The 19,749-nt window shown below is 43.9% G+C and overlaps 1 protein-coding gene across 1 annotated transcript in view; it reads left to right on the forward strand.

The window, feature by feature from the left end:
* Window positions 1–2: 2 nt before the first annotated feature.
* Window positions 3–19,749, forward strand: part of ST6GAL2 (ST6 beta-galactoside alpha-2,6-sialyltransferase 2) — a gene marked incomplete at its 5' end in the record, with an annotated part of 35,156 nt that continues 15,409 nt past the window's right edge. The window contains 4 exons of the mRNA XM_029938493.1: window positions 3–135; window positions 9,577–9,674; window positions 11,296–11,397; window positions 13,822–13,996. Coding sequence (XP_029794353.1) covers window positions 3–135; window positions 9,577–9,674; window positions 11,296–11,397; window positions 13,822–13,996 — 508 coding nt within the window. The remainder of the gene's footprint in view (window positions 136–9,576; window positions 9,675–11,295; window positions 11,398–13,821; window positions 13,997–19,749) is intronic.

A 19,749-nucleotide genomic window follows, 5' to 3' on the forward strand; every position in this document is an offset into this window, starting at 1 on the left:
CCTTCGCGGCGCTGGGCTGGCGGCAGCTGGTGCCCGCGGTGCCCCTGAGCCAGCTGCACCCGCGCGGCCTGCGGAGCTGCGCCGTGGTCACGTCGGCCGGCGCCATCCTCAACTCCTCCCTGGGCGAGGAGATAGGTGGGTCCCGCGGGGTCCCGGGGCGCGCCCCGCCCGGCTCTGCAGCTGGCCGTTGGGGCAGAAGGGGGTCCTGCGCTGTAGGGTCTCCCCTGTTTCTCCCTCACTGGCCTGTTGAAGGAGCCTGTTCCAGGTGCCAGCAGAGATCTTTTGGGGGACGATTTTAAAGCAGCGGTGTTCCCCCACTGCTGGCGGGCAGGGGAGTGGAAGGCCTGTGCTCTTTGCCTTGCAGCTACTAGAGTTCATCTCCTGCAGAGACTGTGTTAAGCGTGGCCAGGCTCCCACCTAGTCCACAGAGACCCTATGAACCCCCAAGTGGGAGGATCATGGGAGATGAGCAAAAGGACCAGAACAGAAGGCAGAACTTTCCTAAGGGCAGTGACGGGGGTTCAACTCCAAAGAGAAATACACACATGGTGATACTTTTAGTTAGCCCAGAGACTAAGTGGATGTTGTGGGCTCAGAGGAGAGCCCTTCCTGTCTCAAAAATGAGTTCTGACCTCACACTGGCTGGTCCAAGTGCCAGCCTTTGAGTTGTGGCCAGTATACCCAGCAGGGAGCTTCTCCAAGTTGGTAAATAACATGACCACACCTTGGGGATCCATCTTACCTTCTGAACACTGCCTTCAGAGCCGTGTCAAGAGCCCCGGAGCACTTCTGGGTCATAGTTCCTGTATTAGGCCTCTCCAGAGAAACAGACTGATGTAGAGAGAGAGAGGAGTTTATTTTATGGACTTGGTCCTGCAGTTGTGGGGACTGGCAAGTCTGAAATTTGTAGGACAGGCGAGTAGACTGGAAATTCAGGTAAGAGTTGAGATTGCAGGCTGGAGCCTGGAGTCTGCAGGTGAGGCCAGCAGGTGGGAAGTTGAGGCAGGGTTTTCCTGTTGCATCTGGAGAAATTCCTTCTTCCTTAGCAAACTTCACACTTTTCTGTAAGGCCTTAGACTTCCCTCTGTGCCCTAGCTTATTCCATCACCACACCGGCAGACAAGCAGTTTGACTCTGTAGAACCATTCAGTCATTTAATAAACTGGTGTTTGGTCCATACTATGTCCAGGCTTCTGTACTAGGTGCCAATAAAAAATGTTAATCACAGCCTTGTCCTCAAGTCCAACTGTAAAACAACTGTGTCTAATACATTCTCACAGTAGACGGTGTTTGCTGTAGCTCATAGCTAATCTGGAAGATTCAGTGAAGGGGCTTTTGCTCACTTGTTAGAAAGGAATAACCATTGTTTCTTGGGTCCATCAGTGTTCTGTATTCCAGAGGAGTGGCTGATAAACCAGAGCTGTCTTGAAAGGGGGTGATGCCATTGTAACCAGGTCCCACAATTCAGACCTTCATTCTTGGGAACAGAGTTGAATGTGAATTTTTAAAAAGTTAAAAACAGTAAGCACAAGCACCGGCTTGAGGTGTAGGGTCCCAGTGTCCCTGAGCTGACATTACAGCAGGCTCATAATTACCCTGTCCGTGTGTCACATGCAGCCGAAGTCGGAGCAGAGCAGCCTGGAATTGATTAGGGAAGAACAGTGGTTTAAAGCTCCCTGGGGTGAAGTTCGTTCTCGTTCCTGAGGACCGTTATTAATAATGTAAGAAGGAATTTAAGTACTATGCTTTAAAGCAGGCAGTAACTTGCTTCTGGTTTTGTTTTGCTTTATTTTAAACACCTCTGCATAGTAGTTGCACATTTGGATTGCTCTTGTGTGTCAGGGAGGTTTCTCTTGCTCTTTATTCTGGAATAAATACCCCTGACCAGTGTCTTACAAACTCTACTTGATTCAGAGTTTGGAAGAGAGTGTGAAAGGCACTGGGAACTATACATTTCTGGGGTAACATGAAATGTTACTTATATCTTTGTTAGTTGCTAGCATCCAAATTTAATTTATATTGTCTGCAGTTATGTGAAGCTTCATGATTAGGACTATAGGCTTTCAATTATGACATTGAAGAACACAACTCAGAAATTTTAAGAAATCTCTTTATTGTATTGCTGAGGTTCCTTTGAATCAGTTTTGTACTCCCGTTTTAAGAACACAGAATCGGCCCAGTTCAATGTGTAGGAACAAGTTTTTCTTTTTTTAAAAAGATTTTTAATGTTTCTTTATTTATTTTTGAGAGACCGAGAGAGACAGCATGAGCAGGGGAGGGTCAGAGAGAGAGGGAGACACAGAATCTGAAGCAGGCTCCAGGCTCTGAGCTAGCTGTCAGCACAGAGCCCGGCATGGGGCTCGAACCTATGAACCGTGAAATCATGACCTGAGCCGAAGCCGGATGCCCAACCTACTGAGCCACCCAGGCGCCCCAGTTTTTAAATTTTACAAGCTTGTGTGTCTCTTAGTCTCAGCACTTAGGCATGCCAGGTGCAGACGTTTCTCCTTCCTGCTCCCCTGATGTATATGTGCTTATTAACACATATTTGTTAATGGCTCTCTTGATAATAGATTCACGCAGCAGATTCCCTCAGGCAATGTGAGATAGTGGGGCGTGCCATGCTAGTTAGCTAAAATCATCTTGGCCCCTACATTTGTACTTGTGAAGATCAAAGAATTTACAGAAGGCCATGTCTTATGAAAGACTGAAGAAGAAGTAGGGAAGTACCTGAGGCCAGCTCCATGTCACTCCTGCCGGGAGGCCTCTCCGGGCTGTACTGTCCCAAAATGCTCCATCAATCTCCCCTCTCTGTGCAGGAGACCCTGTGCCCCTCAGGTTTGCTTATCGGCTGCCCTTTAGCTCCCCCTGCTGGCTGGTCTGCTGCCGATGCAGTCCTGCCTCTCGCTGTTCTTTTAGGCTTGACTCAAGCCGTTTAATTGTTTTTGAGAACCGTGTAGCAGTTGTGAACACCTCCACTTTGAATATGTTATTGCAAAGCAAACTGAACGGTTTCGGAAACATGGACATTCTTTCCTAGAACCAAGAGAGGATTTTTTTTCAGCCGTGCATATAAACAATAATAATTTGGTAGTGCTGGCCATCCTGTGCAAACACACTACAAAGGAGAAATGTCTAACAGTCCTAGCTCTGATATGGGAAATCAGGATCTGTGTGCTTGAAACTCAAATTCTGGAAAGTGTCTGGGGAAGAGAGGGTGTGGAGGGCCGTGGGTAGGAAGCAGGGCGTATGGTGGTAGAACTTGGGATTTGGCAGATCCTGACACCTTAAAAGGGGAGATTGTCATTTAACAGGAATTGATTATTTATTGATCTCCAACCCACCAAGGCCTGATGCTATGCTAAGTACTTGTGATGCAAAGATGAATAAAGTTGAGAGCTAAACCTCAGATCCTCTGCAGTTCATTGTGGGAGACCAACTGGAACAGACGATTCCAGTATCATGGTTAGAAGGACAGAGAGAGATGCATACTGATGGGGAAGACATGACAGCAGAATCCTAACCCACCATGGGGGCTGATAGCAAGGGCTGCCCAAAGAGGGAAATCCAGGCGGAAGTTGAGGGTAAGAGGGAGGTGAGGCACAGCATGAGGAGTGCTTGGGGGGGACACACAGAAGGGCACAGGGGAGGAGAGTTTGGGAGTGGGGCGGGTGTGAGATCTGCAGGGAGTACGAGGGGCTGGGAGTGGGGAGAGACCCTAGCTGGTAGGCAGGCAGGCTGGCAGCTTGTACATCATTCTCCCCAGAAATTAGATTTCACTTCATAATTGTAATAAAAGGTGCCACTTATAGGGTGTTTACTGTAGACAACGTCCTATTCTAAGTGCTTTTGTGTTAACTGTTGCAAAGCCAAGGATAGGATTCTTCCTGTTTTATGGGGGCACCTAGAGGCATAGTGGGTGGAGCCTGGGCTCCATTAAACCCCGCTCTGGGTCTCCAGAAAATCCAGCTCTGAACCCTGGGCCCGTGGAACAGAGAGAGGCATTTCAGTCTTTGAAGCAGAGAAGTGATGGGTCAGCTTTTCATTTCAGAGAGTGTCCCAGAGACTGGAGTTGAGGGCACAAAGGAAGTCACACTGCAGCAGTCCCAGGGACAGGCGAGGCACACCTGGGCGGTGGAGGGTCGAGAGGGATGAATCATCTCTTCAGCAGTCCATTCCCTGAAGACTGGAGGCTTTTGCTCCTTTGCTGTTTCAGATTTTGTTTTCTGCAGGAGTGTGGGAAAGGAGGAGGGGGATGTGGAGGCCCGGTGCCCAAGGCAGGGCACTGACTTTGTACTGGCACACCTCCTGGCTGGCTGCTTCTTGAAGAGTGAATGCATGTCGCCTTAGTGAATGCATGTCGCCTGGCTCTGTTCTCAAGGTCAACACGAAATGGCTCTACCCTGGAAATGCCTTCTCAGAAATGAGACTTGACTTTATTCCCTGTGTGCTTGCTGTCTGATCCATTCCTTCTTTTCTAAATATGAATGGACAGCTTAGTTTTCAGGTGCATTATGGAGGAGATGCACAGCCAGACATACATTTACAAAACATGTCTGTGTGATAGACACGCTTTCTGCTCATCCTCCCCAAAATGCTCCCCGCTCCTATCCTGATCGCACTGACAGCTTCAAGGAGGTTCACCATCCATCCATAGCAGCCTCCTCCATGAAAATTGGCCTTTTAACTCTTTAGACTCAGACCACTTCCAAAGGAGTTAAGCTAGATTGTTTCTGTGCCCTGTGCCTTGTACAGTCGTTTGAAGACTTAACTCACACCTCAGTGTAGAATACTGGCATTTAAAAGCTGCGACATTTTCAGGGGTGATACAGTTAATTTGGAATTTCTACCTAATTAATTTAAAAGACAGCTGCTGTGTGGGAGCCTTGGCTTTACTTTAGACAAAGGCTGCGTCCAAGGACAGCATGGTTTAGTGGGAGAGCTGTGGTTCCGGACCCCGGCCTCACATTTCTTGCCTTCATATTGCCCTGATTATCTCTGTTCCTAAAGGTCACCTCACTGCCTGGAGCTTGTTCTCACTCTGCCTCGGAGTGGGTTGCCCCGGATTAGCAGTTCATATCATGTGATGTGCTCACATTTGAGGTCCCAATGACCCCTTCAGGGGCTCATGAGGGGAAGACTGTTTTTATAAAAACATGCAGGGGTCTTTTTAACCATGGACATTTGTACTGGTGATGTGGAGGCAGCAGTAGGTGAAACCGCTGGTTAGTGTAAGTGAAGGCAGTGGTACCCAATGGTACTAGTGCTCATGGTGGCGCCGCAGCCAGGCTCTGCAAGAAAAGAGCAGAGTGCCAATTTCACTGGTGGATGTCCTTGATGAAACGGGAAAAATATTTAAAATATTGGCTTTATTAAATATCAATCTTTGAGTATACATGTTTTTAAAACCAGTGAGGCAATAATGTGAAAACGCTTTTGCACACCAGCATATGGTGGGAAAGCCCTCGTGTGACTGAGTGGTGAGTGGAACTAGCCACTTTATCATGCAACACAATTTTTACTTAAAACAAATGACTGATAGACCTTCTTTATTCAGATATTTTCTCAAAAAGAAATTGAGTGAGCCTGTCATTTTTAGGAAAATAGCTGACAGTATTTTTTGCCAGTGGTAAAATTCAGGCTTTCATCTATGACCTTGTAACTGAACCAAGTTCATCTGCCCTATGTGCAGCAAAGCCAATCATGGAGATACCAGGTTTGCAGGAAAGGGTTTATTTATGCAGCCAAATAAGGAGATGGGAGGATAAGCCTCAAATCTGCTTTCTCAAAGCAGGAGAGAATGAGTTTTTTATAATCAAAGGGGTTGAGAATGCATACATATTGATGCAAAGGGCAGGCAGGGAAACATAAGGACTACTTATGAGGAAAGATGGAGCATGCTCATTGAGCAAACGTATATTGTAACATACATTCCATGCTCACTTGAGGTGGAGACTTAACTCCAGAAGGAGGCAGAATCCAGCCCCTGATGTCAGGAGCTTCTCTTCAGACAAGGAGAAGGGTTATGGGCTTGCTCCAAGTGTCTGTATAAAGTAGATAGGGTTTTGGGCTCGTTATCTTGAGCAAGGAATGCCAGGTGGTGCTTGTTCCTAGGCTGGAACCATATCAGTTGACCTTGAGTCCAGGGTTCTGCAGAGATAGCTAGTGAGTTTGTTAGTGGGGTCTGAAAAGACACAGTCGCTGATTAGGGGGAAATAGTTCTCAGAAAAACAAGCTTTAGACTTTCTGCTGGTTTCAACCTCATTAACCCCCAGGCCATGGTGTTTCAAATTTGGAGGTGTCCCTGGCTTAGAAACGGATGAGATGCATGGTCATATTAACTGTTGCAATTTGGGGGATACTTTATAATGAAGTGCATCAATATTTGGAAGATCTGCATAACTTGTCAAAATGGAAGTTCCAAATGACCTTTGCACAATGCTGCAAAATCATGCATGGGTGAATCATCCATTTTAAGAGCAAGATGAACTCTTTAGATGGATTTTAATGTAACAGAGCATGGCAAGTTCATTGATACAGTTTCAGCTTTTTTAAGAAACTAGCACTTGTCAAGTTTTGATGAAGTATCAAAGAAGAATATTCCCAGTAATGTGAAAAGACTTTAAGTACTCCTTACATTTTCAAAGATATATCTGAGTGTTCATATACTTCAACTAAAGCAATATGTTGCAACAGATAGAATGCAGAAGCAGCTAAGAGAAACCGTCTTCTGAAAATCCAGGTGTTAAGGAAGTGGGCAGACATTTAAGCCAGTGCCAGCCATCTGTTTTTTGAAAAAAAATTAGTAAATAGAGGTGCCTGGGTGGGTTAGTTGATGAAGCATCTGACTCTTGATCTCAGCTCAGGTCTTGGTCTCCGGGTGGTTAGTTGAAGCCTCACCTTGGGCTCCATGTTGGGCATGAAGCCTACTTTAAAAAATAATAAATAATTAATATCTTTACATTTTCTATTTTGCTTCGAAGGTGGCATATATGGAAAGATATAATATAAGTAAACAAAAGAACTTCAGATTGTCAATAGTTTTCAAGAGTGTAAAAAGGGTTCTAAGAACAAACCACAAGAACCACTGCTTTGGGTAATCAAATTTGTCTGACTCAAATAGCATTTGAATTTTTATGAGAAAATACTATTCAATAAAAATAAATAACAAAACATCTCATTAGAAAATATGTGTGAACAAACACATATTGTAAAGAAAATAAAAAACGTTCAGTTTTTTTGGCATCATTTATGCAAAGCATGGATCACCTAGAATGTAAAGATTGGCAAACATCTATTTTTTTAAAAACCAAGTAGTGAATATTTTAGGTTTTGTGAGCCATGGGGGGGCAGTCACTGTCACAGCTCACCTCTGTTGTTACAGACAGCAGGTAAACTAATCAGTATGCCTGTGTCGTGGTCCAGCTTTATTTACTAAAGCAGGTGGTGGGTCATTGTTCACTGCCCCCTGCACCATTTCCCCTAAAAGAACACTAGAATTTTTTAAATGTTTATTTATTTTTGAGAGAGAGCGCGAGAGAACAGTGGGGGAGAGGGAGAGGAAGAGGGGAACAGAGGATCTGAAATGGGCTCTGTGCTGACAGCAGAGAGGTGGGCCTGTGGTTCAAATTCACAAACCTCAAGATCATGACCTGAGCTGAAGTCAGAAGCTTAACCCACTAACTCCCCTTTAGATTTTTTTCAATTACATAGTGAGGTACCCTTCATTCATTCTTTGTCCTCTGTTTAATTCTGGTGCTCAGAACTGGAATACAAATTAATCTGAGTTCAGGGCTCATCAAGAAAGTCACCTAAGATAACTATTTTTTGTGTGTTTCTTTTTAATGTTTATTTATTTTTGGGAGAGAGATGGGGTGTTAGTGGGGGAGGGGCAGAGAGTGAGGGAGACACAGAATCCGGACCAGGCTCCAGGCTCTGAGCTGTCAGCACAGAGACCGACACAGGTTCAAACCCATGAACCTTGAGATCACGACCTCAGACTGAGGCATAACTGACTGAGCCACCCAGGCGCCCCCAAAGGTAACATTGTTTTAGTGGTGGCGTGTGTGAGTCGATTACTTAGGGAGTAGGAAGGTTTCTCCTAGGGAGACAGCTCAGGATGGGGAGCACACGCAGGGAAGTGGGCTGCTTTATGGACTTGTGTGGGGTGTGGTCACGGTAAACATAGGGCACATCCACAGTCTCTGGTGAATCAGAAATATATAATCTTACCTCTCATGCACATGCAGGCACTATCGTTGCTGCAGGGTGAACTTGAAATATGCATGGAGTTTTTGAAGCTGAAGATAGCCCATAGATTTCCTTATTGCTGATTAACGCTGGTTTTGGGGCAACACAGTAGCTGGCTCAGGAGACTTCAAGACATGTATGCGCATAGACTGCTTTGTGGAGGGAGAACAGTCCCCATTCCCCTCTAGCCTGCCTCTAGCTCTTCGTGTCCTTGTTGGCCTCCAGCTTTGAGAATTTGAGAAAGTCTGTCAAGTTGAATGAAGAGACACAGAGTGATGTAGTTGAGGCACGGTGAGCTGCAGTGTGCCTGGGCAGCCCGCACCCCCAGTGGGGGTGTCTCCTGCTCTCCAGTGCTGTGGCAGTCGGCCATGCCACTGCTGGGAGCACAGAATGCCCTCGATCACTCTCCCTGGGTCTTCTGGGAACCGGCAGCAGTATGTTAAGCACAGAAACCGGCCAGTTTTCTTCCTTTTCTTTTTTTTTAAGTTTTTAAATTTTAATTCCAGTATAGTTAACAGTCTATAAAGCTGGTGTTCTTTTTAAGCACAACCCGGTACCCCAAGGTATAAGTCACGTGAAAGGCTGTGGCTCTTACCATGTGGGAGACACCCTTGTCCTGGTGCAGGCACCGTGTCAGCAGCTCCATGAGCAGTTTCCATGCCCTAGAGCAGTAAGGAGCCACAAACAAGCAGCCTCTGTCTGTAACAGCATTCTTACCTGCTCCCACAGATTGCATCTTCGAAATACCCTGGAATCTCTCAGAGAATGCATGCATAAAGCATGCCCCTTTCAAGAATATGAATACTTTGGGGTGCCTGGGTGGCTCAGTCAGTTAAGCATTCGACTTCAGCTTGGTTCATGATCTCATGGTTCATGGGTTCGAGCCCCACATCGGGCTCTGTGCTAACAGCTCAGAGCCTGGAGCCTGTCTTCAGATACTGTGTCTCTCTCTCTGCCCCCCACCCCCACTCATGCTCTGCTTCTCTGTGCCTCAGTAATAAATTAAAACATAGAAAAAAGAATATGAACATATAATAAATTAAAACATAGAAAAAAGAATATGAACATATAACATATCTAAATACAGCTGAGAGGATATAGGACCACGTGTAACGGATTCATATGTTCCCATGTTGATTTGCCACCCTAGCCAGGATCTCATTCAAAATAAACACTATCCTGAAAAATATGTGTATGGATATCTTAACTGTATTGGTTGTTTCCAATTAGCTTCAGGTATTAAAAAAATTTGCTTTAAAAGTTTTTCTAAATTATGTTGATTCTACAGCAAAAAATAAAGTAAGTTTGTCACTCATGTGTTCTTAGATTCTCATGATGCAGTTTTGAGATTTAACTCTGCACCTACACGTGGCTATGAGAAAGATGTTGGAAATAAAACCACTGTGCGCATCATTAATTCCCAGGTAAGATGGATGGAATATTTCCGTGCATGTACATTTTATAGATAAATAGTTTAACTGGATGAATGAAGAGAAATTACCCAGTTGTACATGACCGCAGTTTTGCTTATTTCTATGAGTCTTGTAATTATAAAAGAATTAATGAGAAAAATGCAGATAAATAGGAATTTATGTGTGACATAAATAGGAAGAAATGAGTAAATAAGATTAAAAGGAAAAATCAGAGTAGTTATAGAAACATGTATGGATATCCATATACATAGATGTATGTGTATGTGTATAATCACAGTTTAGTGTGTTGTGTTTTATGGATGGAGGAAAAGACAGTTAAATTTAGGAAAAATCATGGTGGTGTGAAATGGGATGAGGGGGAGAAAAACAAAGCTTATAAAATCCAAGGGTCAGAAGGGTGACTAGGAAACTTTAGTCTGTTTGAAAATTTTTTAAATGGAATAGTTGAAAATGGAAGTATTTCTCTTCCTAGTGTTCTTCGTACAAGTGGTTTCCAAATTCAAAGCAAAATTATTCTCAAAACCATGGCAATTTCTAGAGTTTCAAACTGTATAGAAAGAACATGAGGTGATGGATGATTTATCGCAAGTTGCTTGCAGAAGAAAAGATTAGCTTCCTGCCAGGGACCTTGAGCCCGGCAGCCTGCAGCAAGGGAAGAAACAATTGCCGTATTTCCTTACTTCATAGATGGCATACATTGTAAGAGTTGCCATTCATTTGTTCACAACTTCCCAGCTTTTCAACTAATAATCCCCACAAATTAAAATACGTGTCACCTGTCAGATATGTCCTGGCTTGAGAAATCTTAAAATATGAAGACAGAGAGTCCACCTTACAAACTGTGAAGTTACACTTTAACACTGAGGAAAACCAGGAATTTTTTTTCTCCTCCCAAACTGTAGTTATAAAATGACAGGTGGATGAGATCGAAGGACTCCTCCAGGACCACAGAGGGACGAAGTCACATGGGGGCTGCTGCCAGTCCACTGGCTTTCCCTGGTCCTGAGGCTGGAACTCTGGAGGAGCCTTAATAACTTGAGCCATCCATATCTGCACCTCCGTCTCCAGTTACCGCGAAGGCAATTGGAGAGGAGGTTGGGGGTGCCATTTTAGCTGGGGCATTGCATCTTTCAGGAGATGATCCGATACCACTGGCTATGAGTACAATGCTGGTGAAAATGTAAGAATTCATAAATTTTACTTTATTTGTTTATTTTTTAAATGTTTATTTGAAAGAGACAGAATACGAATAGGGGAGGGCAGAGAGAGAGACAGACAGACAGACAGAATCTGAAGCAGGCTCCAGGCTCTTCGACACAGGGCTCGAACTCTCCAATCATGAGATCATGACCTGAGCTGAAGTTGGACATTTAACTGACTGCGCCACCCACGCACCCCTCGTAAATTTTATTTTAAACCCTAATTTCCCCATACATTTCTTTAGGTGCATTAGCGTGCAATGCTTGCCTTTCTCACTCCCCCACAGGAAAATAGTAAAGTCTGAACAACTTTTTTTTTCTTGCTCTGATTCATTTTTTTAAGTCTTCTCTTTTTAAAAATATAATTTTGAAGAACCAGTTGCTTTGAAATGATTTTTGTATGTATCTTGCAGATTCTGGCCAACCCCAACCATCACTTCATTGATAGTTCATTGTATAAAGATGTCATTTTGGTGGCCTGGGACCCTGCTCCTTATTCTGCAAATCTTAACCTGGTAAGTGTCCCTTTTGGTGCCCTTGCCTTACTGATCAGACAGTGCCTTTGATTAATAATGGGAGCAAGTCAAGGATTAAGCTTTCACAGAATGAAACCAATCTTGGGCACTACTGAAATACATGTGTGTTCATACCATTTTGATGCTCAGTTCCAGTAGCATACTTGGTGAACATGATCTATCCAATGAAAAAAGCGTTTTGCTCTAGAGGATTTAAAAACAAAACCAAATCACAGTGTCCTCAGTGTTCAGCAATTCCTAGTTAAACCGGAGGTTGGGCCAAGTAAACTCAGTTTTCCATTGTGATAGAGTTACATCACCTTCCACGTAGTTATGAGACCTTCTGAAATAAATTCAAAGTGCTTGGCAAAGGAATCTAAACTTTGTGAATCAATAGCTCACTATCCTTTTTAAAAAAGTTTTTAATGTTTTATTTATTTTTGAGAGAGAGAGAGAGAGAGAGAGAGAGAGAGACAGAGTGTGAATGGGAATAGGAGGCGGGGGTGGCAAAGAGAGAGGGAGACAGAATCTGAAGCAGGCTCCAGGCTCTGAGCTGTCAGCACAGAGCCCAACGCGGGGCTCGAACTCATGAACCCTGAGATCATGACCTGAGCCAAAGTTGTACGCTTAACTGACTGAGCCACCCAGGTGCCCCAGAAGCTCACTGTCCTTTAAGTGGAACCTGTTATAGGCTTTTCTTGAATGTGTGACTCCTTGGCTTCTTCCTCTAATTGGCTTCTTCCTCTAAACCTTTTTTTACCTTATGTGATACAGCACAAACAAGATTACTGCTAGCCATCAAAATATAAGCAAGTTACATTCATGGCATTCTGGCAAATCATTGCCTATCTAAATAAGCAACTAGGAATCAAAGTGTGTTCCCCTGGGAATCTAACCACCATTTATTTCTGCAAAAAGAAATGTCTTTTGTGTTCAAAACAGTCAACTTTTAGAGTCCCTCTATTTCACACATGCAGATTCATAAAACACATATAAGGAAAATGCATGCAGCGGGTTTAGAAGCATCAAGAAAGCTTGGATGAAAAGCCAGCGTACTTGTGTTTGAAAGAGGGCTGGGAAAGAAGTGGGATAGTTTTAGCCTCATGAAAGATGCCGTCTGCTATGCCACTGAGCATCTTTCGATTTGTTCTGTCACAACCCAAGAAAATACATTCTTCTTAAGATGGAAGTGAGGGAACAGGTCTTGGCTTCAGCAAGAGGACTTCCCAAGAGAGCAGCTGTCCAATGTCAGACGGGTCCCTCTGGGGTGGTTCTGTCACTGTTCTTCTTGAGACCGAGGCTTGGACATTTACCTGCGCCAGGGCACAGAGCCATCCAACCCAGTGAAGGAGGCAGTTTGGGACAGTGCCCAAACCCAGGCAACAGGGGTGTTTTCTATGTGGCCTGTGCTCTGGGGAGTAGGAGGAAGAGTGAAGAAACTGAGGCCCGTACTCCTCGTTTCCCTTCTGCTGCCTCTTGGCTTGGGAGCAAAGTTTATGAAAGATGATTGGCCCTGGTCCGTCTCAAAATTGTTAAAGCATGGAATTCAACCGTGGAATATTACTTGGGATCTCAATACATACCTGCTGTTTCCAGAAGGTGTCTGTTTGAAGGGCCAAAGGGGCCCTTAGAGCCTTATGAGCTAAGTTTCTCCCGACACACCTCCAAATCCCATTTCATGGTGGTACCTCAGATGTTGTGAAAACATTTAAAACTAAATCAACCTTTGGGCAAATTTTTTCATACAATAGCATATGTACAGTCAATGGAAGTATACATTTTAATGAGTATTAGCAAATTTATATCGTCACATATCCACATCACAGTTACAAATGGAATATTTTCATAACTCCCAAGAGTTCCTTGTGCCCCACCTAACAGTCCTCCCAGCCCCACCCTAGACCTAGGTAGTACCTGATATGCTTTCTTTCACTGTGTGTTACATATGGAAAATATGGTTTTGAAATACAGTGATTGAACCTGGGGTCAGCAAACTATAGCCGCGGCCCAAATCTGGCCCCATTTTGTAAATAAAGTTTTATTGGAACACGGCCATGCTCATTCATGATATGGCTTCTGTGACTTTCTCAGTACAATAGAAGAATCAAATAGTTGAAGCAGAGACGATCTGGCCCACAGAGCCTCAAGTGTTTACTCCCTGGCCCTTTATGGAACAGTCTGGGGCCCCTGCCCTAGCTCATCTCCAATATTTCATTAAAGACCAAAGCACTGTTCCTCAGGGCTGGAAGAGAAGAATAACCCAGGAACTGGTTCCCTCATCCAGTGAGGCAGTGCCTATGCTCCACCTCCTCCTCCTGGTCCCTTAGCCTCTAAGTAGTCCCCAGCCCTACCTGGGTGCTGCCCTGTTTCCTGTTCACAGTGTGGTTCTCTGTACTTGATTGTGTCGATTTCTTTTTTCCTTAGTGGTACAAGAAGCCGGATTACAACCTCTTCACTCCATATGTTCAGCACCGGCAGAGAAACCCAAATCAGCCATTTTACATTCTTCATCCTAAATTTATATGGCAGCTCTGGGACATTATCCAGGAGAACACCAAGGAGAAGATTCAGCCCAACCCACCATCTTCTGGCTTCATCGGTAGGTGTATATAAAAACGGATGATCAAGCAGGCTGGCAGGGCTAGGATTAGTATTTAGTAAATGTACAGTTATGTTATTTAATCAGAACAATTAAAAGGTGGTTGTAGAGGAAGCATTGATTAGCTGAAGAGAGTAGAAGCACTCTGTTCCAATTTTCTATTGGTGCATGGTAACTACCCCCAGAATTTCAAGGTGTAAAGCAAGAACTGTTTTATTTTCTGTCATGGTTTTTTGGGTCAGGACAGGCTTGGCTGGGTTATTCTTCTCTTCCACAGGCTTCAGTGGGAGTCACTTCATGGTATTCACCTGCCTCGTGGGATGGCGACACTCCCATGGTTGGCCCCGTCAGCGGGGATGGCTGGGAGGGTGGGCTCAGCCAGGACTACTGACTGTGTGCCTGTGCGTGGTCTCTGGCATGGTGCTCTTAGGGTAATTGGGCTTCTTAAATGGAAGCTCATGGCTTCTGGCAAGTGTGCCAAAAGGCAGGAAATAGAAGCTGCTGGTTTCTTAAGGCTGAGGCCTGGAGACCTGTACAATGTCACTTGCACTCTTCCATGGGTCAGAGTAGTCAAGGCTCCACTGGATTCAAGGGGGAGGACACACAGAGCCCACCTGGGTCATCGGCGATCCACTACCCACTCACCTATTCACATTGTTTACATAATTCCAACTTGAGGAGCTGAATTTGTGACCATAGGATAGTGTCATGTGTTGCAAGATAGTAACCTTATACAGTTCTTGCTACCAGAGTCCACTAGCTCTAATCTAAAAAATGGATTTTTTCATACAGATGGATCATCACACTTGGCTTATTATATACATCTTTTTGCAGCCAGGCTTTGATCCTAAAAAATTTGTGGTCTTACAATACTTCTTTACCTATGATTCAGCGAATCACCCCATTATCTCTGATTTTACCCTAGTAGGGTAATATTAAGGAATAACCTTGATCCCCTTGGCAATATGAAAGCTATACTGGAACCAAAGGACATTAGTCATGTGCACAAGAAACTGTGATGTTCTCCCCCCTAATTTCAATGAATTTACAGCCCTGCATCTTAATTTGGGCTGCACAGTGAGTCCCTATGAATAAAGGAGAGATTTATGGAGATAGCACTGTTTCATTATGGATACGGGACACACAAGTATCTGAATTGAGGCTTGTGGATTTTGGAGTGAGTTTCTGGTATGGCAGTAATGTGAGCTATTTTATGTAGAGTTCAAAACAGAATTTACAATATGACTGTGCGGATTAGTTGCTGTAAGGATAGCTAACCCCCCGTTAAAGTCATGCCTCTGACAGTCTGTTTCCAAATCAGTTTTTTGAAATCCTAGTTTCTTTATCTTTTGCCCAGTTTCATGGGATCCTGTTGCTTTAGGAATGAAAGTATAATCCAGTTTGTCAGCAGAGGGTAAGTAGGAGAGAATAATGCCTAGACAGCATAATGGGATGTGGCAGAAGTTTAATAAAATCTTTTTCAGATTGTTGCCGTCTCATGAATTCATGGGGCTTCTACTTGCTTGGAGCAGAAGTTTCAGAGCACAGTGGGGGCTGTCAGATGCATTTACAGCAACGTGCAGTTTGAAAGATTCATGTTAGATAGTCATAGCTGGAGAGAAATATTTTCCCATGTGTTTTTGTTGGAAGGAGTCCTGCCACATATGGCCAGCTTCCTTTCTTAGCTATTTGCTGGGAATTTAGAGTTTTCAGAGGCTGATGCTTGCCTTGGAGGCTTCTTTTACATGAATATAGTGGAATGCAGTTTGATGTCACTGCAGGAGCAGAGGCTGGGTCAGGAAGTGTAAACTCTTCTCTGCCCTTTACTAGGTTTTTGATTGTGGGCAAGTCACTTACCCCTCTGAGCCTCATTATGCTCAAATGAGAAATGAAACTCATAAAATCATTCTAAAGATGAGTTGGTGCACCAATTTGCGATGGTTATTGTTGTCTACCCTTGTCCTGCCCAGAGTGGCAGGTATTAGCCACATGTGGCCCTTTAAATTTAAATTGATTAGGATTAAAGAAGAGAAAAGCTTCAGTTCCTCTTGCACTGGCCTTATTTCAGGTTCTGAGTAGCCACGTGCACTGGCAGCCACTGTCTTGATGGGCTGTGCAGAAGGAGAACATCTCCATCATCACACAGAGTTGTACAGGACACCACAGTTACGTTTTGCTGATCACAGAAGAATGAAAAAGAGCAAGCAGATAAGAAGTCTTAAGTTCCCAGTGGATGGGCTATGCTCTGTGACTGGGGATACAGATGTCGCAGAAGATATGGCCTGCCGTCCCAGCCAGATTTAAGGGTGAGCCCTCACTAAGGACGTGCAAGAGATGCAGGCCGGGTGAGGCATGCCCAGCAGAGCCCCAGGCGTCCTCTGAATTCTCTGCTGATACGGCGATCTGTCTGCCTCCTCTTTGATCCTGCTTGGCAATATGCTGAGAGCCAGAGTCTGTTTATAACTTCTCTGATGTTCCTAAATATTGGCAGAATGATGTCACTCACATCTCAATCTGTCTGCCATAAGAATTTCTAAAAATCAATGAGTTATTTTCTGTTATCAAAAAGTATTCTTCAAATATCCCTTTGTGTTCTAAGGTCATGTAGAAAAAAACTATTGACTTCTTGTCTCACCACCTCATCATGTCCAGACACTAACCTCTCATTTCCATTACTGAACAAAAGAACCCATTGCAGAGCTGGTCGGTGAGAGCAGGATGTTTCTGTGTGCACAGTGGTAGGCCCTGCCCAGGTCCAAGGGTCAGCAAGATGCCCTCTATCAGAGGGGAGCAGTATTCTGATGTTCTGCTTTCCTCATTAGCACAGGGCTCCACCTGCAGTGAAGACATTGCAGGTAAAGCAAGATGAGTCCATTCGCTTTATTGATGTGCTCTTCCGAACGGGAAAATAGTCTCGCATTTAATTACTGATGCTTCTAAACCCGCTGCGTGCATTTTCCTTATATGTGTTTTATGAATCTACATGTGTGAAATAGAGGGACTCTAAAAGTTGACTGTTTTGAACACAAAAGACATTTCTTTCTGCAGAAATAAATGATGGTTAGATTCCCAGGGGAACACACCTTGACTCCCTGAAATGTCATGTCATTGGTGGTATTCAGAGACTTGTTGCTATTGCCTGAACTCATCTTACAGGAGGAGGGTGGAGAAGATGGAAGGGAAAACTCACCCACTAAGTGGGTATTAATTAAGAACCTCTACGTGCCAACCACAGTGCTGAGCCCAGGGATAGTGGTGAGGAAAGCAGGCAAAGAACTCATGGTGCAGTGGGTGACAGACATTACATTAAGTAAAATAAACTTACAAACTGGGCGATGAAGGAAGAGAACAGGGTGCATTGAGGGCTGGGAAGTGTGTGCTTTGTCCATCATGTTCCTGCTCTTGGTCTAGCATATAGGAGGTACAAGAAGTAATTATTTGGAGAATGAATGTTTTAGCTCAGTGGTTCTCAAGTTTAACACATGTCAGAATCACCCAGAGGGCTTATGTATTAGATATCTAGTGATGTGAGGCAAATTACCCCCAAACTTAGCTACTAGAAAGAACAATAAGCATTTGTTATCTTGTACAGTTTCTGTGGTCAGTATTGTGGGAGCAGTTTGGCCAGCTGGCTCACCTTGGTATCTTTCCTGAGGTTGTATTTGAGCTGTCTGGATTTGGCTTGGTTGATCTGTTTTCTAGACAGTTCACTAATAAGAGGGCTGTTGGCTGGAGGCCTCAGTCCCTTACCCCACCAGTCTATAGGTCTACTTGAATGCCTCACCATGTGGCAGCCGGCTTCCCTATAGCAGGCAATCCAAGGGAGAGAGCAAGAAGGCGGCCCCGGTACTTTGTATGGAGTCATAAACTATCTATCACCTTGGCTACATTCTATTTGTTGTACAAATCAGTCCCATTGTTGTGGGATAGAACACCTCAAAGATCGGATACTAGGTAGGGATCATTGGGGACCATACTGGAGGCTGGCTAACACACCTTTCTAAAGAAAGTGGGCCCACCCCTAGAGTTTCTGGGAAGGGGGAAGGGGCAAGAATTTGCATTTCTAACAGGTTTTCAAGTGATGCTGTTATTGCTGGTCCTTGTTCTGTACTTTGAGAACCACCCTTCTAGCATTTTAGAATCTTGAAGTTGGAAGGAACTTCATAAATCAAGTCTGTGGGTCCTGTGTTGATAGATATGCCATCAAGGTGATAAGCATTTAGCTCAGCAGGAGAACACAGGATGCTACCATTACTGATGGACTTCTTTCATGCCCTGACAACTTGTGAAATGATATACATAACAGCTACCTGTAAATGTCCTTCTTAAAAGTAGATTTTTGCTTGGTTGGTTGGTTGGTTGATTTATCACCTTGGGACCCAGATCCTTGGATGTACTGATTAGTCAGGTATAAGTTCAGGCACCAATAAGCAAGGTCCCAACTCTTAGTGATTTCAGGAAACCATCCTCAGTAATATTCGGACAGATAGTTCAGCCAATATCTCCTGTTCAAGAAGCATTTGCACCTTTGTTAGCAACCCCTGACCCTGCACCAGTGGTCTCCTTGATGGCTTACAAATCATGGGGGCTTGCCTGGTAGATAGGAGCTGTGGCAGGTATGCGTGTGTTCTGGGTTATAACAATATATTATGATAAAAGTTATGTGAATTCAGCCTCTCAAGCTGGTACTGTACTGTGCTCACCTCTCTTCTTGTGATGGGGTGAGGTGATGAAATCCCTATGTGATGAGATGAAATGAGGTGAATGACGTGGACATTGGGATATGGCATTAGACCACTACCGACCTTCTCATGACATGCCAGAAGAAGAATCATCTGCTTCCTGACTGCAGGTAACCATCAGTAACTGAACCTATAGATAAGGGGAAGACTACTGTGTTGAAGGGAAGAAGGGTCTAGAAGCAACTTCTGTCTACTGCACCATTCTGAATATTCCTTAGAATGGGGTTGGAAATATTTCTGCATCAGTGTCATCTCTGATCACAATACCCAAATAGGCACTGCACATTTTCCTGGGTTCTGTGGGATCTGTGTACTATCAGCCTCTATGGAGTTTTCTTTTGGTCAAGATGTCCTAGTAACATCAGATTCAGGCACAAATATTTAACTTGCATCTGAATAAATTCTTGTTCTGTCTACAAATAACAGGAACTGTCTTTTCTGATTATAAAGAAAGAGCAGAGAGTTGTAGAATTTGAGGAACACATTGACCTAGCCTCTTCACTTAAGCTCATTTTATTACTGGAAAAACATTCTAGAAGTTTCTCTTTTTAAATATTTTGTAATGTTTATTTATTTTTGAGAGACAGAGCATGAGCAGGGGAGGGGCAGAGAGGGAGACCCAGAATCTGAAGCAGGCTCCAGGCTCTGAGCTGTCAGTACAGAGCCCGATGCAGGGTTTGAATGCACAAAATATGGGCTCATGACCTGAGCCAAAGTCAGACGCTTACCTACTGAGCCACCCAGGCACCCCAACAACATTCTAGAAGTTTCTAATTCACATACATAAAGGACTTATCAAAACTAATAATTCCAGTGTGCTTTCTTTTTAATAAAAGTGAATTAAAGAACATATGTGAACAATTTGCATAATATTGAAACAGTGTAAATGCATATTAATATCAAGTGAATTAAACTATACTTTCATTATAAACTTTAATATTAATAAGATATTTATTAAAGATTTAATATCTATAATGTGTATTGAAGCTAGTCCTCTCAGATTTCTAAATG

This window comes from Suricata suricatta, chromosome 4 (genome assembly GCF_006229205.1).
Source record: "Suricata suricatta isolate VVHF042 chromosome 4, meerkat_22Aug2017_6uvM2_HiC, whole genome shotgun sequence".
NCBI classification, from domain to species: Eukaryota; Metazoa; Chordata; class Mammalia; order Carnivora; family Herpestidae; genus Suricata; species Suricata suricatta.